Here is a 21,916-nt window from a genome sequence, read left to right on the forward strand (position 1 = left end):
GCTCACTGCAGTCTCAAACTCCTGTGCTCCACCGATCCTCCTGCCTCAGCCTCCTGAGTAGCTGGGACCACAGGAGTGTCAGGGACCATGCTCGGCTAATTTTTGTATATTTTTGTAGATAACATGTTTCACCGTGTTGCCCAGGCTGGTCTAAACTCCTGGGGTCAAGCTATCCACCCGCCTTAGCCTTCCCAAATGCTGGGATTACAGGTGTGAGCCACCACGCCTGGCCAGAATTTTTTAGTGAGTGATACATTGTCTTATTTATTTGAGGGCATTAATTATGCTTTTTTTTTTTTTTTTTTTTTTGAGACGGAGTCTCGCTCTGTCGCCCGGGCTGGAGTGCAGTGGCCGGATCTCAGCTCACTGCAAGCTCCGCCTCCCGGGTTCACGCCATTCTCCTGCCTCAGCCTCCCCGGTAGCTGGGACTACAGGCGCCGCCACCTCGCCCGGCTAGTTTTTTGTGGTTTTTAGTAGAGACGGGGTTTCACTGTGTTAGCCAGGATGGTCTCGATCTCCTGACCTTGTGATCCGCCCGTCTCGGCCTCCCAAAGTGCTGGGATTACAGGCTTGAGCCACCGCGCCCGGCCTAATTATGCTTTTAAAAATGGTCTCCATCTATTTGTTTTACTATTTTTTAAGGGGGTGTGATTTATTGCCTGTTGAGTTGGTGCCTTTCTTCCATGATACTGGCCTTTTTTCCTTAAATAATTTGAAAGTCTTGGTATCTGGGGTTTTCCATTAGCTTGTTTCTGTTTCCTGAGAATTTGTCTGTTGGTGGGCTGGAGGTATGGATGAAGAATGGGAAACGAGTGTGTAAGAATTCATTTATCTGTCTGACTTTGAGAGTGACCCTGTGTCTCCTGGAGGTCACCACCTTTTTTTTTTTTTTTTTTTTTCAATCCCCCATGACTGAAAGGTCACCAGCTTTTGAGGTCACCCAGCACCCACTCCTCTGACCATACCTACCTTAGGACAGGTGAATTCAATGCCTGATATATATACATATATTTTTAAAATAGAGACAGGGTCTTGCTCTGTCACCCAGGCCGGAGTGCAGTGGCACTATTATATCTATGTATCTCTACATATCCATAGATACAGGTCTATCTATCTATCTATCTATCTATCTATCTAGACATAGATATAAAGGTATATCTATAGATATCTATATCTACAATATATCTATATTTTGAGATGGAGTCTTGCTCTGTCACCCAGCCTAGAGTGCAGTGGTGCGATCTCGGCTCACTGCAACCTCTGCCTCCCGGGTTCAAGTGATTCTCCTATCTCAGCCTCCCGAGTAGCTGGGACTACAGGTGCATGCCATCAAGTCCAGCTATTTGTTTTTGCATTTTTAGTAGAGACAGGGTTTCACCATGTTGGCCAGGCTGGTCTCGAACCCCTGACCTCAGATGATCTGCCCACTTTGACCTCCCAAAGTGCTGGGATTACAGGCATGAGCCACCATGCCCGGCTGTGTATATATATTATTTTTGTAGAGACAGGATCTTGCTATGTTGCCCAGGCTAGTCTAGAATTCCTAGGCTCAAGCAATTCTCCCACCTCGGCCTCCCAAAATGCTGGGATTATGGGTGTGAGCCACCGCACTCATCCTCCAATGCCTGATTCCTGAAACCAGCAGGGACTAGGACCTGGGTCCTACCTGTCCAGCTCCTTCTGTGGTAGTCCCTTAACCAATCGCTCTGACGGTCACCTCTGGATCCCTCCCTACCTCGTCATCTGCATCTGTGCCCCCTTGTGGCTCCCAGCTTCAGCCCCAGTCCTTTTTTGTTTGTTTCTGGCTGTGATTTTCACCTTTGATGTGGGCCCATCTACTTTCTGTCTCTTAGGGACGCATCCAAATGTCTGGTCCATTGCTTCTTTCTTTCCAATGCCCTTAAGGACTTATTTTTCTTATTTTATTTTATTATTATTTTTAGACAGGGTCTCACTCTGTCACCCAGGCTAGAGTGCGGTGGCACGATCACAGCTTACTGTAGCCCCAACCTCCTGGGCTCAAGTGATCCTCCTCCCTCAGCCTCTTGAGTGACTAGGACTACAGGCGTGCGCCACCACAGGTAATTTTTAAACATTTTTGTAGAGATGGGGTCTTGCTATGTTGCCTGGGCTAGTCTCAAACTCCTGGGCTCAAGTGATCCATCCTTCTCGGCCCCGAAAGTGCTAGGATTATGGGCATGAGCCACCACCTGGCCCGGGACTTATTTTTCAATTTTCAATTTCTAGGCTATGGGGATGGGAGGAGGAGGTGGGAGCACCTTGACCTGATCCTGTATTGTTTGTGTACATTCCTTCCTCCCTCCTTCTCTCCACTGCCCAGGCTCGCTGCCCCTTGCTTCTTGTACTCTGAAGGCATTTATTCCCTAGCCTGTCAGGTCACAGGTCTCTTCCTTTCGCCTGCCTCCTCCCCTTCCTTCAGCTTTCTGACTCTCTTTCTTTCTTTCTCTCCCTCTGGCTCTTTCCCTCCCTCCCTCCCTCTCTCTCTCTATTTCTTTTTTTTTTTTTGAGACGGAGTCTTGCTCTGCCACCCAGGCTGGAGTGCAGTGGCCGGATCTCAGCTCACTGCAAGCTCCGCCTCCCGGGTTTACGCCATTCTCCTGCCTCAGCCTCCCGAGTAGCTGGGACTACAGGCGCCCGCCTCGTCGCCCGGCTAGTTTTTTGTATTTTTAAGTAGAGACAGGGTTTCACCGTATTAGCCAGGATGGTCTCGATCTCCTGACCTCGTGATCCGCCCATCTCGGCCTCCCAAAGTGCTGGGATTACAGGCTTGAGCCACCGCGCCCGGCCTCTCTCTCTATTTCTTTCTCTCTCTTTCTCTCCCTTCCTTCCTCCCTCCCTTCCTTTTCTTTCCTTCCTTCCTTCCTTCTTTCCTCTCTCTCTTTCTTTCTCTCCTTCCTCCTCCTTCCCTTCCTTCCTTCCCCCCCTTCCCTTCCCTTCCCCCTTCCCTTCCCTTCCCCTTCCCTTCCCTTCTCCCTTCCCTTCCCTTCCCTCTCCTCCCTCCCTCCCTCCCTCTTTTCCTTTCTTCCTTCCTTCCTTCCTCCCTCCCTCTCTCTTTCTTTCTTTCTCTCTTTTCCTCCCTTCCTCCCTCCCTTCCTTTCTTTTCCCTCCCTCCCCCTCCCTCCCTTCTTCCTTCCTTCCTTCCTCTCTCTTTCTCTTCTTTCTCTCCTTCCTCCTCCTTCCCTTCCCTTCCCTTTCCCCTTCCCTTCCCTTCCCTTCTGTTCCTTGCCCCTTCCCTTCCCTTCCCTTCCCCCTTCCCTTCCCTTCCCTTCCCTTCACCCTTCCCTTCCCTTCCTTCTCCTTCCTTCCCCCTCCCTCTCTTTCCCTTCCTTCCTTCCTTCTTTCCTTCCTTCCTTCCTTCCTCTCTTTCTTTCTCTTTTTTCTCTCCTTCCTCCTCCTTCCCGTCCCTTCCCTTTCCCCTTCCCTTCCCTTCCCTTCCCTTCTGTTCCCTTGCCCCTTCCCTTCCCTTCCCTTCCCTTCACCCTTCCCTTCCCTTCCCTCTCCTTCCTCCCTCCCTCCCTCCCTCTCTTTCCCTCCCTCCCTCCCTTCCTTCCTTCCTTCCTCCCTCCCTCCCCTCCCTTCCTTTCTCTCTCTGTCTTTCTTTTTTTTCTTTCTTTCTCTTTCTTCAGGGTTTCACTCAGTTCCCGAGGCTGGAGTGCAGTGGCGCGATCATCGCCACTGTGATCCTGGGCTCAAGCCATCCCCCTGCCCTAGCCTCCTGAGTACCTGGGACTACATGTGTGCGCCACCACGCCTGGGCTAATTTTTTAATTTTTATTTTGTAGAGGCAGGATCTCATTATGTGGCTCAGGCTGATCTTGAACTCCTGGGCTCAAGAGATCCTCCTGCCTCAGCCTCCCAAATTGCTGGGATTACAAGTGTGAGCCACTGTGCCTGGCCTGGCCACTTCTCATTGCGGGCTAGACCTGCCATGGTCTCTCTCCATTCTGTGCCTGTTACACTGCTGCCTTCCCTGCTGGCTTTGTCTCCTCTCATGGGCCCCACGTGGTCGGTTGGTTGGCTGGCTAACTTATCTTGCAGTACTCAGCTGGTGGCCTCAGGGCCTGCTGGGCGAGGTGCCCTTTCCCTTCCTGTAGCTCTTGTGCTCAGCACGCGGTGGAACCTGTTACCTGCTGTTCCTATGGACTGTGTCATCTTCTCTCCCCACCAGGGTGAGATTTCCAGGGGCAGGACTGAGTCTTTTTCACCAATTCCACACTGAGTGGTCAGTGACGGAAATGATGCCAAGGCTCAGTGGCCAAGGGTTGTAAGTGTTCTCTCTTCCCCTCAGACCGAGACAGAGGGTCTCAGCGGGCCCCTCATCCAAGAGAGCAAGCCTCCACCCCAGGTTTGTGGGGACCCCTTCCTGTCCAGCACGACCCCCTGACCTGAAGTTGGCAGCTCTGGGAACAGGCACAGCTCATGTGACTGTTGCTCTCTCCACAGGCACTGGTGCCATCACACGGTGACAAGGACGGTGTCCTGCCAGGTGCAGAATGGTTCGGAGACGGTGGTCCAGCGTGTGTACCAGAGCTGCCGGTGGCCGGGGCCCTGTGCCAACCTCGTGAGGTAAAGGCCGCCAGGCTAGCCCGCTCTGCCCTTCCCTCCCATTCCCTCGGATAAACCCAGTCCTAGGACCGCTCTGGGAGAGGCTGGGCTGTGCTCACAGACAAACGCTGAGCGTGCATTTATGAAGCGCCTTCTGTATATAAGGCATGGGTGTGTGTATATGGGGTATATATGTGTGTGTGCATAGATGTCAGAGACGTGCTCTCACTGCAACAGAACCACACAACCCAGTGGCTGTTTGGCAGGCAGAAGACCACCGAGGTCGGGGAAGGCCAGGTAGGACTGAAGAGGGAACCAGCCAGCTTTGTGGCTCCGGGCAGGAACGAGGGGCTACAATGACCTTGGAAATCTAGCCTGCCTTTGGCCCCGACCCTCACAGGTCTCGCCTCTGTCAGCACCATCCCACTCACCAGGCATGTCCCTCTCACTGGCCCTACTTGTCACTGGACCTGCCCCTCACCAGGCCTGCCCCTCACCAGGCCTGCCTTTCACCAGCCCTGACCCTCACGAGCTCCACCCTTCACCAGCCCTGCCCCCACCAGCCACGCCCCTCACCAGCTTTTCCCTACCAGCCCCGCCCCTCACCAGCCCCGCCCCTCACCAGCCCCGCCCCTCACTAGGCCCTCCCTCTCACCAGCCCCGCCCCTCACTAGGCCCTCCCTCTCACCAGCGCTGCCCTCTCACCAACCCCTCCCTCTCACCAGCCCCGCCCATAGGCAGCCCTTCCCTCTCACCAGCTCTCACAACCCTCAGGGGCTCTTCAGCATCCGCAGAGAGACATCTTGGAGTCAGACACTGGCATTCACGGTCTCCAAAGTTCCAACTCTCCTTCTTTAACCTTCCTCCTCCTCTCCATGCCCTGCTTAGCTCCAGGGACTGGCTTCCCCAAACCACTCTCCCCACAGCCAGCCAGCCTGGGGCCTCTACCCCAAGCACGGCGCAGCGGCTGCCCTCAAACTCCGAATCCCTTCCCCTCCTTTGTGCCCTCCCTAACGGGACACTTTGCATGAGTCAGGGCTCTCCAGAGAAACAGAACTAATAGGACGGGTTGGGGGAGAGGGAGAGTGAGAGAGAGACTGAAATGGTAAGGAACTGGCTTGTATGATTATGGAGACTGACGATTATTCCAAACCTGCAGGGTGGGTTGGCTGGCTGAGACCCAGGGAAGAGAGCTGATGTTGCAGCTTGAGGTGGGAGGCTGGCTGCTGGTCAAATGCCTTCTTCCTCCGGGGAAGTCAGTCTTTTTCTTAAAGCCTTCACCTGATTGGACAAGGCCCACCCACATTATAGAGGGCAACCTGCTTTACTCCAAGTCTACTGATTTAAATTAATCTTGGCCGGGTGTGGTGGTTCACGCTTGTAATCCCAGCACTTCGGGAGGATGAGGCAGGTGGATCACTTGAGGTTAGGACTTTGAGAGCAGCTTGGACAACATGGCAAAACCCAGTCTCTACTAAAAATACAAAAATAAGCCAGGCGTGGTGGCGGGCGCCTGTAATGCCAGCTACTCAGGAGGCTGAGGCAGGAGAATCGCTTGAACCCAGGAGGTGGAGATTGCAGTGAGCCAAGATTGCGCCACTGCACTCCAGCCTGGAAAAAAAAAAAAAAAGATTGCTTACGATGGTATCTGCCATGTTTCTCCACTGTTGCATAGTTATCTTTCCCTTTGTCATTTATGTGTACGTTGTGGGGAGACATTTTAAACCTGTACGAATATCCTGTTTCTCATCACACTATCATCTTGCTTGCAACAGTTAATGCTATGGTGTTTGTCAAATGGCGATTTCCTGTTTTCATTCTTTAATAGTAGAGATGCTTCACTTAGGACCCCTATTGCATACAAGTGTTTTGATACAGGTCATTCTGCAAGGGGAATGGCTAGGTAAACGGAATGTCATTCATTTTCAGTTTTATTAGAAAGAGCTGCTTTTACCAGGTGCGGTGGCTCACGCCTGTAATCCCAGCACTTTAGGAGGCTGAGGCGGGCGGATCACCTGAGGTCGGGAGTTCAAGACTAGCCTGGCCAACATTGTGAAACCCAGTCTCTACTAAAAATACAAAAATTAGCTGGATGTGGTGTCAGGCGCCTGTAATCTCAGGTACTTGGGAGGCTGAGGCAGGAGAATTGCTTGAACTGGGAGGTGGAGGTTGCAGTGAGCTGAGATAGCGCCATTGCACTCCAGCCTGGGCAACAAGACCAAAACTCCGTCTCAAAAAAACAAAACAAAACAAAACAAAAAACCTGCTTTTAAATGCTGTACTAGAGAGATGGCCAATGGGTCCAAAATAATTTAAAAAAAAAAAAAAAGCTTCTTCCTTTTCCGCGGAGGGTACAGACACTCCCTCTTTTCTGCCTTCCACACTTCCCCAGGAGCTAAATTCCAAGACCCTCCTGCCTTTCTCCTCAGCAGGGAGTTTCAGATTACTAGGTCATGGCCTCTTGATTTGGGAACAGCTTCTGAGAAGAAAAGTCTTTGAAGTCTGATCTGTCTGTGACACTGACAGGCTGGGCTTTGGCTTAGAGCTGTGTTGGAGAAGTGGCTGTCCTACTCTTTCTTTCTGTTTTTTGTTTGTTTGTTTGTTTTTTGTTTTTTTTGAGACAGGATCTTGCTCTGTTGCCCAGGCTGGAGTGCAGTGGTGCAATCATAGCTCACTGCAGCCTCCAATTTCTGGGCTGAAGTGATCCTCCTGTGCCAGCCTGAGTAGCTGGGACTACAGGCATGTGCCACCATGCCTCACTCATTATTTTTTTTTTTGATAGAGACAGGGGTCTCGCCATGTTGCCCAGGCTGGTCTTGAACTCCTGGCTTCAAGGGATCCTCCTGCCTCAGCTTCCCAAAGAGCTGGGATTACAGGTGTGAGCCACCGTGCCTGGTCTCAACAAGTTAAAGCCGTTACACTATCAAAGCACAATAACGCAGCCAGGCATGGTGGTTCACGCCTGCAATCGCAGCACTTTGGGAGGCTGAGGTGGGTGGATCACCTGAGGTCAGGAGTTTGAGACCAGCCTGGCCAACATTTAGAAACCTTGTCTCCACTGAAAATACAAAAAATTAGCTGGGCGTGGTGGTGGGCACCTGTAATTCCAGCTACTCGGGAGGCTGACGCAGGAAGAATTGCTTGAACCTGGGAGGCGGAGGTTGTGGTGAGCTGAGATCATGCCACTGCACTCCAGCTTAGGTGACAGAGTGAGACTCTGTCTCAAAAAAAAAAAAAAAAGAGAGAAGAAAGAAAGAGAGAGAGAGGAGAGGAAGGAGGGAGGGAGGGGGGAAGGAGGGAGGGAGGGAGGGAGGGAGGGAAGGAAGGAAGGAAGGAAGGAAGGAAGGAAGGAAGGAAGGAAGGAAGGAAGGAAGGAAGGGAAGGAAGACACCTATAAGAAAAACTGGACAAGCTAGCCCCTGAATCACTGACCTGGACTGAAAAATTTTCAAGTGATCGTTAATGTTGCACAGTTGTCTCCTTTACCACTTAAGAAATTATCTGAACAATGTTTCAGAAGCACTGGGGGCTTCTCACCTACTCCTTGGAGTTAGGAGGTGAAAACAGAACATTCAGTCAGGGCTGACATGCGTTTGTTGTGAGTCTCCCTTTTTCCTGCGCAATCTAACTAGTGGGAACCTTGCTAATTAAAATAACTTGGCTGGTGGCAGTCGCTCACACCTGTAGTCCCAGCTATATGGGAGGCTGAGGCAGGAGGATTGCTTGAAGCCAGGGGTTCGAGACCAGCCTGGGCAAGATGGAGTGAGACCTCCATCTTTACAAATTTTTTAAAAAACATTAGCCATGGCCTGGCATGGTGGCTCACAACTGTAATCTCAACACTTTGGGAGGCCGAGGTGGGCAGATCACCTGAGATCGGGAGTTCCAGACCAGCCTGACCAACATGGAGAAACCCCATCTCTACTAAAGATACAAAATTATCCTGGCAGGGTGGTGCACGCCTGTAATCCCAGCTACTTGGGAGGCTGAGGCAGTAGAATCGCTTGAACCGGGGAGGTGGAGGTTGCGGTGAGCCAAGATCATGCCACTGCACTCTAGCCTGGGTAATAAGAGTGAAATTCCATCTTAAACAAATAAATAAATAAATAAAACATTAGCCATGTGTTGTGGTGTGCACCTGTAGTCCCAGCTACTTGGGAGGCCTAGGTGGGAGGATCACTTGAGCCCAGGAATTCGAAGCTGCAGTCAGCTGTGATTGTGCTGCTGTACTCCACCCTGGGTGACAGAGTGAGACCCTGTCTAAAAATAAATAAATAAATAAAATAATAAAACTTAATTTTCATTCTTTTAGAGAAATTTCATTTTGCTGATCTTAATTATCATCATTACTGCTGTTATTATAATTTACTAGGGAATGGGGCAGGCACAGTGGCTCACACCTGTAATCTCAGCACTTTGGGAGGCCAAGGGAGGTGGATCACCTGAGGTCAGGAGATCGAGACCATCCTGGCCAACATGGTGAAACCCCGTCTCTACTAAAAATACAAAAAATTAGCTGGGCATGGTGGCGCGTGCCTGTAATCCCAGCTACTCAGAAGGTGAGGCAGGAGAATCACTTGAACCTGGGAAGTAGGGGCTACAGTGAGCCAAGATAGTGCCACTGCATTCCAGCCTGGGCAACAGAGAGAAAGACTCCACCTTAGCAAAGCAAAAAAATAAGGCCGGATGCGGTGGCGCAATCTCAGCTCACTGCAACTTCTGCCTCCTGGGTTCAAGTGATTGTCCTACCCCAGCCTCCTGAGTAGCTGGGATTACAGGCATGCACCACCACACCTGGCTAATTTTGTATTTTTAGTAGTAATTTTACGCCAGTAATCCCAGCACTTTAGGAGGCCAAGGCGGGTGGATCACCTGAGGTTGGGAGTTCAAGACCAGCATGGAGAAACCCCATCTGTACTAAAAATACAAAAAAATTAGCTAGGTGTGGTGGAATGCCTGTAATCCCAGCTACTCGGGAGGCTGAAGCAGGAGAAGCGCTTGAACCTGGGAGGCAGAGGTGGTGTTGAGCCGAGATCGTGCTATTGCACTCCAGCCTGGGTGACAGGGCAAGACTCTGTCTCAAAAATAAATAAATAAATAAATAAATAAACAAAATCCCAAGTCAGAGTATGTCTTTCTCGTGCTCCAAACCTTCTGGGAGCTCCCATCTCAGTAAAGCTGATACCCCTTTCCATGATAAACTGAGGTCTAACATCATGTAGAGCCTGCTCCCCTTCCTGACCCCAAAACCTTCTAGTCACTGCCTTGCTCCCTGGGCTCTGTCTGGCCCCACGAGCCATTCTGGGCTGCCACACACCAGCTCTGTTCCTCCTCGGGGTCTTCATGGTTACTGTCCTGCTGCCTGGACCATTTTCACTCCAGAGATGGGAACAACTGGGTCTCGCCTGATTCTGTTCTCTGATCATAGTCTGTCTTCTCTGACCCCCGACCCCTCCCATCTGTCACTCTTCAGCCTCATAACTTGCTCTGTCTTATTCTTAGCCCTTGTCACTCTCTGAAATGTAGCGCTCATTCCCTGGCTGGATTGCTCATCGTCTGCCCTTTCTGCTAGTCTGGGAGCCTTAGGAGGGTGGGGGCTGTCTCATTGGTTGCTATGTTCCCAATACCTGGCTTGCAGGAGATGAAGCAGCATTACTGAATTGATGATTAGGTTAAGAGGGTGAAATCAGATCAGAGATGTCAGAGAACTTTGGGTTTTGTTTTAGATGGAGTCTCACTCTGTCACCCAGGCTGCACTGCAGTGGCACGATCTCGGCTCACTGCAACCTCTGTCTCCCAGGTTCAAGTGATCCTCCCACTTCAGTCTCCCAAGTAGCTGGGTCTACAGTGTGCATCACCACACCTGGCTATTTTTTTTTTAGTGGAAATGGGGTTTCACCATGTTGGCCAGGCTGGTCTTGAACTCCTGACCTCAAATGATTGGCTTCCCTCGGCCTCAAGTGCTGGGATTACAGGCATGAGTCATTGTGCCTGGCCCCCAGTCTTCTTAGCATAATTTTTTTTTTAGATGGAATCTCGCTCCATCACCCAGGCTGGAGCGCAGTGGCGCAATCTCAGCTCACCGCAACTTCTGCCTCCTGGGTTCAAGTGATTGTCCTACCCCAGCCTCCTGAGTAGCTGGGATTACAGGCATGCACCACCACACCTGGCTAATTTTGTATTTTTAGTAGAGACGGCGTTTCTCCATGTTGGTCAGGCTGGGCTCCAACTCCTGACCTCAGGTGATCCACCCGCCTCGGCCTCCCAAAATGTTGGGATTACAGGCGTAAGCCACTATGTCCAGCCAAGAAGTGCGTTCTTTTATTATGATTAAGAATGCTGCTGGGCCAGACATGGTGACTCACACCTGTAATCCCAATACTTTGGGAGGCTGAGGTGGGTGGATTGCTTAAGGTCAGGAGTTCGAGACCAGTCTGGCCAACACAGTGAAACCCCGTTTCCACTAAAAGCAGAAAAAAATTAGCTGGGCGTGGTGGTGGCCGCCTGTAATCTCAGCTACTCAAGAGACCTAGATGGGAGGATTGCTTGAGCCCATGAGGTGGAGGTTGCAGCGAACCAAGATCATACCACTGCATTCCAGCCTGAGAGACCAGAATCAGACCCTGTATTAAAAAATAAATAAATAAAGTCCTGAGACTGAAGGTGACCTTGGAGATGAATAAATGGAGAATGGATACTGGCCTCAGAAGAGTCCTGTGCACCCCAACCTTACAGGTGAGGCTTAGGTGGAGAGGCAGATGTCCTCCTGGCGTCCTGGTAGGCGTTTCCAGAGGGAGGGTGGAACAGAGAATGCACTGTCCCAGCTGCTTCTGAGAAACCCCATAGGATGAGGGAAGAGGAGTAATCATCGGGTTTGGGGTCACTGGAGACCCTGGCAAGTGCAGTTTTTGGGGAGTGATGCTTATAAACCACTGAGAATGATCCTCAGAAAGGCGGGCCAGGCTGGGCCAGGCGAGGAAAGGACAGCTGCAGGGACCAGTGCTGGAGAAGCTGAGCAGGGTGGCTAAGAGAAAGAGGGGGGCCCTGTCAGAGCAGCAACAGGAGGGAAGTCCACAGCAGGGGTGCCCAAGCAAGGGGATCCACAGAACACTGAAAGTCTTTGATTTCCAGGCTGACTCTTCCTACCAACCTGGGAGTGCCTTGAAGGCAGGATGCTCTGTTCTCATCTCATTATTCCCAGGACTTTACTACATGGGCCAGCGCACTGAGGTGCTCAACAGTGTTCATTAAATGAATGCGTTCATCTTCTTGTGAGATGAAAGCAAAATAGGTATCTATAATACAACCATCTTATTTGTGGATTTTCCCATCTGGTGAATGGGACAATTCACTTCCCTTCCCTCGCTTCCCCCCACCACTCTCTCTCTCTTTGTTTTTTTCTCTCTCTCTCTCTTCTTTCTTTTTCCTTTCTTTCTTTCTTCTTTCTTTCTCTTTCCCCTTCTCTCTCTCTCTCTCCTTCCTCCCTCCCTCTCTCTCTCTTTCCCTTCCTTCCTTCCTTCCTTCCTTCTTTCTTTCTTTCTTTCTTTCTTTTTCTTTCTTTCTTTCTTTCTTTCCTTCCTTTCTTTCTCTTCTTTCTTTCTTTCTTTCTTTCTTTCTTTCATCTTTCTCCCCTCCCTCCCTCCCTCCCTTCCTTCTCTCTTCTCTCTCTCTCCACCCCACCTCTCTCTCTTTTTCCCTTCCTCCCTCCCTCCCATCCTCTCTCTCTCTCTCTCTTTCTTTTTGTAGAGACAGGATCTTGCTCTATCACCCAGACTGGAGTACAATGGCACAATCATGGCTCACTGCAGCCTACAACTCCTGGTCTCCAGCGGTCCTCCCACCTCAGCCTTTCAAGTAGCTGGGACTACAGGCACACACCACTACGCTTGGTTAATTTCTTTTTGTTCTTATTTTTTTATGGAGACAGGGTCTCACTGTGTTGCCCAGGCTGGTCTTGAACTCCTGAACTCAAGTGATCCTCCTGCCTCTATCTCCCAAAGTGTTGAGATTACAAGCGTGAGCCACTGCGCCTGGCCTGATTTTTTTTTTTTTTTTCTTTTTTTTTTTTTTGAGACGGAGTCTCACTCTGTCGCCGGGGCTGGAGTGCAGTGGCCGGATCTCAGCTCACTGCAAGCTCCGCCTCCCGGGTTCACGCCATTCTCCTGCCTCAGCCTCCCGAGTAGCTGGGACTACAGGCGCCCGCCACCTCGCCCGGCTAGTTTTTTTGTATTTTTTAGTAGAGACGGGGTTTCACAGTGTTCGCCAGGATGGTCTCGATCTCCTGACCTCGTGATCCGCCCGTCTCGGCCTCCCAAAGTGCTGGGATTACAGGCTTGAGCCACCGCGCCCGGCCCTGATTTTTCTTTTAAAAATAATGTTGGAATGTTGTAGTGTGTGTGTGTATGTGTGTGTTGGTGAGAAGAGAAGGCAGTACTCAAAACTAATGCTCACTAGTGAGCATGGGGACAGGGCGCGAGGCGGGGTGCCCAGTTGGTCAACAGCATGATGTGGATGAGAATGCAGGCACCTGCCTGCTCTGGTTGGGCGTACTGGGGACAGTGACCTTGCCTGGGGCTTTGCAGGTCATTTGTTCATCTGTTCGATTGTTCTTTTAATGTTGTTTGAGCAGTAAAGGGCCAGGCACTAGTGTGTAGAGAGAACATGATTCTCTCCTCGTGTGTACAGGGTTGGCATGGGGAGGACATGTTCATGAAAGACTCACAGCTTTGGAGGGAGACCTGGTCCGTGGGTTTCCCTTGGGAGTGACATTTAGCAGAGACCTGGGGGACTAGGAGATTTCACTAGAGGAAGAGATGCTGGCAGGGAGGAAAGAGCTCTGTTCAGGGCCCGGCACGGTGGCTCATGCCTGTAATCCTAGCACTTTGGGAGACTGAGGCAGGCAGATCACCTGAGGTCAGGAATTGGAGACCAGCCTGGACAACATAGTGAAACCCCATCTCTACTAAACATACAGAAATTAGCCAGGTGTGATGGGGATTGCTCCTAGCTACTCAGGAGGCTGAGAGAGAAGACTCGCTCAAACCTGGGAGGCAGAGGTTGCAGTGAGCTGAGATTGTGCCACTGCCCTCCAGCCTGGGCAACAGCGAGACTCCATCTCAAAAAAAAAGGAGAAGAAGAAGACAGCTGTTCAGGCCATGCAGTTGGCCCTGGAGGAAGCCCCTGGCTGGAGGCAGGCACCCTGGGCCAATGCCCTCCCTGCTGGCTGGGAGACTGGACTGGACTGGGTGACTTTACTGCGAGGGTCAGGGACTCAAAGGCAGATAGCACAGGCCGTGCCTCCCTCCTCTGTGCCTCAATTTCCCATCCTGGGAAATAGAGAGAACCCATCTCCCCCCACCCACCTTCCTCTGGAGTGGATCACAGCCCCGGCTGGGCTCTGTTCATTGCAGTGGGGAGGTTGGGCGTCACGAACCTTGAGCATCACTGACACCGCCCTGGTCCCCTCCTAAGCCCCTCGGTTGGCTGCTGGCTGGGATGGGCTGGGGCTCTGGGGCCTGATAGACTTAAAAGGACGAGTCCCAGGGACTCGGGGGGTTAAGTTTTCTTCGGTCGGGCTTCCCCTGCCCTTGGCTGTCTCCCCGGCCCCTCAGAGTCCTTTGATGGCATTAGAGCCAACCTTTTCCAGATGTGCTGAGCAGAGGGGTTTGCCGGAACTCTCCGGGGCTTCGTCTACCTCCTTCATTCCCCTCTGCCAGACAGACCCCTGCCCGCCAGCCTCCCCCCTCTGGTTGGGTCGCCTGCTGTTCAGGACGGATGCCCGCAAGGCAACACAAAGTCCTGGATTGAAGTGCTTTCTTAAAACATGCTCTTTCTTCCCTGCCTCTCCTCCTTAGCGGGACTGTTTGGGTTGAGAAGCTCACCACGGCTGCCCACCCCAAGCAGTGGGGGCTTGTCTGGGCTGCATCCACTGCCCACACCCCCACACCACCCCCAGGTGGACTGTGACCCTGGGCCAGAGGGTGAGGGGAGGCTTGGCAGAAGACTCTGCCCACTGGGCCCACTGTCCATTCCGTCTGGCACTTGAAAACGCCCAGCTTGGATTCTGGGGAGGCTGGAGGCCTCAGAACTGCAGTGGGAAGCCCCTTTCCCCTCCCTGCTGGCCCGCGGTGATTAATCAAGAGATTAATAATCCCCTGCCTCCCGCTCAGAAACCCCCACTCTCGTTTCCTGTTGAGTCTCCAGCCTGACTCGGAACCTCCCAGTCTGTTTCTCCTCCTGGGGGTTCCTAGTGAGGAAGTGGAGGCCAGCGGGGAGGAGTCGGGGGTGGGCAGGCATGGAGGCTGAGAAGGGGTACCTGTCCAGTGAGGGAGGGGGCACCTTGCTCCCCCAGGCAAGGTTCTTGGCTGGCAGAGTCATTCTGAGCAGGTGATCCCTGGATGATGCCATGTCCCCCCGCACCTGAGGCGAGACCTCGTGACGCTTTTGAGCACATCCACTTTGGAGACCAGACAGCCAAGTCCTCTGCTTACTCACCTCCAGTGATGGGGACCTCATTTCTTCGGGGAGCCCTCCCCCACAGTTTTTTTTTTTTTTTTTTTGAGACAGAGTCTCACTCTGTCCCCCAGGCTGGAGTGCAGTGGCACAATCTCTGCTCACTGCAACCTCCACCTCCTGAGTTCAAGCGATTCTCCTGCCTCAGCCTCCTGAGTAGCTGGGATTACAGGCATGCACCACCACGCCTGGCTAATTTTGTGTTTTTAGTAGAGACGAGGTTTCTCCATGTTGGTCAGGCTGGTCTCGAATTCCTGACCTCAGGTGATCTGCCTGCCTCGACCTCCCAAAGCGCTGAGATTACAGGCTTGAGCCACCCCCAGACTGAGACTGCATCCAGGCACCCTGTTCGTTGAATGCTTCGTTCTTTCCACCAGTCTTCATTGGGTGCAGACGATGTGCCTAGCCCTAAGATAGGCAGGCGGTGCAGCCAGTGGCTCTGTGGAGGAGAGGGATGTCAGACAAATAATTGCATAGATGGGTGTATAATCATAAGTGCTTAGAAGAGAAGTCTGGGTTCTTTGAGGGTGTAGATTGAAGGGGCCCAGCTTGCTGTAGGGTGGAAGGGCCTGAGTGTGGGCTAGTCAGGGTGGGCTTCTAAGAGGAGGCAGCACTTTCACTGAGCTCTGGGAGGCTGCATGTCTTGGGCAGAGACAGAGCACATGCATAAACCACCAGTGGAGTTCTGAATGGGGGCTCAGTTCTGAATGGGGGTGGAGTTCTGAATGGGGGTGGAGTTCTGAATGGGGGCGGAGTTTCTGAATGGGGGCGGAGTTTCTGAATGGGGCTGGAGTTCTGAATGGGGGCAGAGTTCTGAATGGGGGCGGAGTCCTGAATGGGGGTAGAGTTTCTGAATGGGGGTGGAGTACTGAATGGGGGTGGAGTTCTGAATGGGGGCGGCGTTCTGCATGGGGGTGGAGTTCAGAATGGGGGCGGAGTTCCGAATGGGGGCCGTGTTCTGAATGGAGGCGGAGTTCTGAATGGGGGCGGGGAGGAGTGGATGGCCAAGGAGAGGCGGAGGAATGGCCAAGGTAGACAGTAGCCAGATGGCAGAAGTCCACAAGGTTAGGCTTAGGATTTGGGTATTGTCCTAAGATTTTTTTCTTTTAAGAGACAGGGCCTCACTGTGTTGCCCAGGCTAGAATGCAGTGGTGCATTCACAGCTCACTGCAGCCTCAAACTCCTGGACTCAAGTGATCCTCCTGGCTTAGCCTTCTAAATAGCTGGAACCACAGGCACATGCCACTACATCCCACTAATTTTCTTCTTTTTTTTTTTTCTGAGAGAGGGTCTGGCTATGTTTCTCAGGTTGGTCTAAAACTCCTGGACTTTAGCAATCTTCCCACCTCAGCCTTCCAAGTACATGGGGACTACAGGCATGCGCCACTATGCCTGGCTAATTTATAAATTTTTGGTAGAAATGGGGGTCTTGCTATGTTGCTCAGGTTGGTCTTGAACTCCTGGCTTCAGGTGATCCTCCTGCCTTAGCCTCCTAAAATGTTGGGATTGCAGGCATGAGCCACCATGCCTGGCCTTGTCCTAAGATTGAAGAAAAGGTAGGAGGGGTTCAAGGAGATTCCTGCTTTAAAAACATCACTTGGGGCCTGGTGCGGTGTCTTATGCCTGTAATCCCAGCACTTTGAGAGGCAGAGGCAGGGGGATCACATAAGGTCAGGAGTTCGAGACCAGCCTGACCAACATGGAGAAATCTCGTCTCTACTAAAAACACAAAATTAGCCAGGCCTGGTGGTGCATGCCTGTGAACCTAGCTACTCTGGAGGCTGAGGCAGGAGAATCGCTTGAACCCAGGAGGTGGAGGTTACAGTGAGCCGAGATCGCACCATTGCACTCCAGCCAGGACAAAAAGAGCAAAACTCTATCTCAAAACAAACAAACAAACAGCAACAACAAAACCAATAAAACAAACAAACAAAAAAGAAACATCACTTGGGGTAAGTAACCAGAGAGGGAGGGAGTCAGATGGCAGCCCACGGAAAGATGGGATATATGCAGTCAATGGTGGGGTGAAGGTTCAGGGCTGGCTCCTCCACTTCCTGATGATGTGGGCCAAGTCAGGCACTGTGCCCACCTGCTGAACAGTCTCTCGTAAGGACTCAGTATTCTCATCCATAAAATGGCACAGTAATACTCCCAGGTGTGAGTGGGCCGAGCCTGCAGGCGTTCAGTGGCTACAGCCCCCTTAACTTCCCCTTTCTTTTCAATTTTTTTTTTTTAATTTTAGACAGAGTCTCACGCTTGTTGTCCAGGCTGGAGTGCAGTGGCGTGATCTTGGCTCACTGCAACCTCCACCTCCTGGGTTCAAGCGATTCTCCTGCCTCAGCTTCCTGAGTAGCTGGGAATTACAGGTGTGCACCACCATGCCCGGCTAAGTTTTGTATTTTTAGTAGAAATGGGGTTTCACCATTTGGCCAGGCTGGTCTCAAACTCCTGACCTCAAGTGATCCGCCCATCTTGGCCTCCCAAAGTGCTGGGATTACAGGCTTGAGCCACCGCACCCAGTCCCCTTTCTTTCCTGAGCTGATTTCGCCATCCTTAAAATAGGCATATAGAACATTTTCCAGGGACCAGAACCTGTCCCCCACCTTCAGCTCATTCCTGGAGTCTTGTGGTCTTGACTGGCAGACTCTAGGAGGACCACCCCACCTTGGGGTTCCTTTGGACCCACACCAAGCTGAGTGTAGAACCCAGAAAAAGCCCCAGCTCTACGTCCCGAGGGGATGCCAACAGGCCCATGAGAGCCAGATCCCTGATCAGTCGATTGATAGAGATGTGTACCTCCTAGGTGCTGGGCAGATGTGGTGGGAGGCCTTAGGAGGGCTTCCTGGAGGAGGTGACCTAGAGAGAGAGAGAGAGAGAGAGAGAGAGAGAAAGACCAGCCCTTAAGAGGCCACATGGGGAAACCCTGTCTCTACTAAAAATACAAAAATTAGCCAGGAGTAGTGGTAGGCACCTGTAATCCCAGTTACTTGGGAGGCTGAGGCAGAGGAATCACTTGAACCCAGCAGGCGGAGGTTGCAGTGAGCCGAGATCGTGCCACTGCACTCCAGCCTGGGCGACAGGGTGAGACTCTGTCTGGGAAAAAAAAAAAAAAAAAAAGAGGTGGGGAACCTGGTATGCTGGAGATTTGTGAGAAGACCAGTGTGGCTGGAAAACAAAGTCACGGGAGGCCGGGGAGGACACCAGATCAAAGCAGGCAGAGCCCGTGGGCCATAGAGTGGACTTGGTGACCACTGGAAGTCTGGGATGGATGGAGCCCCTCCACCTTGGGGAGAATCCAAGCATCAGAGGCTAATCTTGTTTTTGCCTCCAAAATCTAAGAGTTGTTAAAATCTTAGGGGTAGGAGGGACCTCCCGCCCAGGACTGTGTGGCACCTGGCCGGGACCTTGTTATTGGCCCTTAATGTTCCCACCAAGCAGCAAAGTTGACACTACCGTGCAGCTGGTGACTCTGCAGGGAGCCTTGAGGAAGTTGAGTCCCCTCTTGGAGCCTGGTGTCCTCAACTGAGTGTGGCATCAAGGCTGCCAGAGGTTCAATAAAATATGTACACCCCGTTTTTGAGGGAAGTCAGTCCCCAAACTGGATCTGCATTTTAGAAAGTTTGCCTAGGCCAGTCGCAGTGGCTCATGCCTGTAATCCCTGCACTTTGAGAGGCCAAAGCGGGCAGATCACCTGAGGTCGGGAGTTCAAGACCAGCCTGGCCAACATGATGAAACCTCATTTCTACTAAAAACACAAAAATTAGCCAGGTGTGATGGTGTGTGCCTGTAATCCCAGCTACTTGGGAGGCTGAGACAGGAGAATCGCTTGAACCCGGGAGGTGAAGGCTGCAGGGAGCCGAGGTCGCGTTACCGCACTCCAGCCAGGGCAACAGAGCGACACTCTGTCTCAAAACAAAAAGAAAAGCAACAAAAAAAGAAAGTTTGCCCAACTGGATCCTAGCGGCAGGGGCTGGCAATTCTTCATGGGGACAGGAGACCAGGCTCCCTCAGGATTTTTCCCAAGACTGGGAAGAAGGACCACAAAAGTGGAATCTGTCTTGGGCATTCAGGTGAGACCCAGGGGGGCTACAAAGCTGCGTCTTGGCCCATTGGAATGGTGACACAGTGCCACCTACTGGTGTGCCCCGTGCCTGGACTTGGCAGCCATCGGGTTCCGGAGTGGCACAGGCCAAACCTGTGAAATTCAGAATGAGGGGCCGAAAAAGACTGTGGCCAGGAGCAGTGGCTCATGCTTGTAATCCCAGCACTTTGGGAGGCCAATACGGGCAGATCACCTGAGGTCAGGAGTTCCAGGCCAGCCTGGCCAACATGGTGACAGCCTGTCTCTACTAAAAATACCAAAATTAGCTAAAATTAGGTTAAAAATACAAAATTACTCCTGTAATTCCAGCTACTTGGGAGGCTGAGGCAGGAGAATTGCTTGAACCCAGGAGGCAGAGGTTGCAGTGAGCCTCGATTGCGCCACTGCACTCTAGCCTGGGGAACAGAGGGAGACTCTGTCTCAAAAAAAAAAAAAAAAGAAAAAAGAAAAGAAAAAGAGCATCTCCAGAGAGATTAGCTCAGTTTCTGAATCAGGGGCCCAAGATCAGTCCCTGTGTGTAGATGAGAGGAAAAAGGTTCCCCTGTGCTGAACAAACACAAATTAGTATTACTGGGCTCTGGAACCGATTTTGCCTGGATTCAGATCCTAGTTCCACCACCTTGACAAAGTTGCTTAATCTCTTTGTGCCTCAGTTTCCTTGTCTGTAAATTGGGAATAAAGACATCTCTTGATCTCAGTCAGCTTATGTAAATCATTCAGTACACTGTGAGTCTGCAATTGAAGCTATTATTATATTTATATATTTTTAAGAGAGAGTCTCCCCCTGTCACCCAGACTGGAGTGCAGTGGTGCGATCTCGGCTCACTTCTATCTCCGCCTCCCAGGTTTAAACGATTCTTGTGCCTCAGACTCCTGAGTTGCTGGGATTACAGGCGCCCACCACCAGGCCTGGCTATTTTTTTGTGTGTTTTTAGTAGAGATGGGGTTTCACCATGTCGGCCAGGCTGGTCTTGAACTCCTGGCCTCAAATGATCCATCTGCCTCAGCCTCCCAAAGTGTTGGGATTACAGGCATGAGCCACTGCGCCCGGCCTATCATATCTACTTTTATTGTTCTCATTACCATCTTCATCATTCCAAGCATGGATTGAAGTGAGAGTGTCTGGTGCATCTGGAGGGCTCCTGCCTGGTGGGTGAGGGCCAGAGGTGGCTGTGTCAGGTGGAGAAGGTCCAGCACACGTGGCTCAGCAGCCGGACTCTCTCCTGATGACAGTGGGGACGGCCGAAGGGTGTGGGTTGGGAGGAATGAGATCAGGTCTGTATTTTGCAAACCCAGTATCCATGCACCCCTCCCGCACTCACAGCCTTACGCCAGGCATCCTGGCCTCCCCGGTATCCTCATCACACAGATCAGGAAACGGGTTCAGAGAGGTTTAGGTACCTGTGCAATGTTGTATAGTGGATTATGGGCAGAGCCCAAATGCCAAGCTTGCACTCCTGAGCCCAGGGCTCCACTGATCCCACTGCATGGCGGTTAAGGGAGGGACCTGAGTTTTTGGCATCGGCTGTGCTCAGCAGGGTGCAGACAACAGCAGCTTGGTCCTTGTGCCTGCTCCTGGCCCTGGGTGGATTCTGTAGTTTTTCTGGTGTCTCGTAGTCGGAAGAGTAATCTCATTTCAGGAATTAATTTTAAAACTGCCATTTTTAATCTAAACAAAAGCTTCTCCTCTGTCCCAGCTGGGCCTGCTTCTGGCTGGCAGATCCGCAGCAGCGAGAGGGTTGTGAGCCCTTTCTTTTTTTCTAGGTCTTTCTTTTTCTTTCTTTCTTTGAGATAGAGTCTCACTCTATCTCCCAGGCTGGAGTGCAGTGGCATGATCTCGGCTCACTACAACCTCCACCTCCCGGGTTCAAGCAGTTCTCCTGCCTCAGCCCCCTGAGTAGCTGGGATCACAGGCGTGCGCCACCACGCACAGCTAATTTTTGTGTTTTTAGTAGAGACTGGGTTTCCCCATATTGGCCGGGCTGGTGGTCTTGAACTCCTAACATCAAGTGATCCACCTGCCTCAGCCTCCCAAAGTGCTGGGATTACAGGCCTGAGACACCACGCTCCATCTGTCTTTATTTTTCACTTGCAGATACTGATTAGGGGCCCTTGGGATGGGAAAGGAGGGGACCAGGCAGAGGCCGGGGCAGAGAGTCTTACTCAGTGGATACTGTTGCCCTCTGTTGATGTGGCCCCTGAGAGTGACTCCTGTGGATTGCCGGCCGCTTCGTAGGGTGCGTTCTCAGATCTCCCAGGCATGATGCATGCCCAGCCTGGGCACTTCCACCTCGCGGGGGTTGGGAGGCCCTGTTCTGGCTGCCTGCTCAGAACCGTGGCCTCCACCTCTGACTTCCCAGGACCCCCCTTACTGCGGGGTCACCCAGTCCCAGATGCCCCTCTTGCAAGTCCTGCTTCCTTTGTGGGGTGCTGGGGTTCCACATGTGGCTGACGTGAAATGCACACATACGCTGCACAGGGGAACTGGCTACTGCACTCCGCCACCGTCTCCCCTCCAAGCTAGACTCAGAGTCCTCCCAGGCTCCTGTGGCCCCCAAACTGGGGAAGGGGTATTGTACTCTCCTTGGGGTTCTCTTGGGAGTAAGATAGGAAGCAGCTAAATCTCCCCTCTGAGGTGCTGGGGTGAGGGTCAGCACGTTCTTCAAAGAAATCCAGGCTCAGGATATTGCAACCCTGCGCCCCTCCCCACCATGAATTCTTCACTTTTTTTTTCCT

At 52.0% G+C, this 21,916-nt stretch overlaps 1 protein-coding gene across 3 annotated transcripts in view; it reads left to right on the top strand.

The window, feature by feature from the left end:
* COL26A1 (collagen type XXVI alpha 1 chain) overlaps positions 1-21,916 on the top strand; it is a 204,093-nt gene that overhangs the window by 60,000 nt on the left and 122,177 nt on the right. For all 3 annotated transcript variants that reach the window (XM_033193195.1, XM_033193196.1, XM_033193197.1), the window contains exon 2: positions 4,465-4,587. In XM_033193195.1, coding sequence (XP_033049086.1) covers positions 4,465-4,587 — 123 coding nt within the window. The remainder of the gene's footprint in view (positions 1-4,464; positions 4,588-21,916) is intronic.

Source organism: Trachypithecus francoisi, unplaced genomic scaffold, assembly GCF_009764315.1.
Source record: "Trachypithecus francoisi isolate TF-2019V2 unplaced genomic scaffold, Tfra_2.0 Lachesis_group4, whole genome shotgun sequence".
NCBI lineage: Eukaryota > Metazoa > Chordata > Mammalia > Primates > Cercopithecidae > Trachypithecus > Trachypithecus francoisi.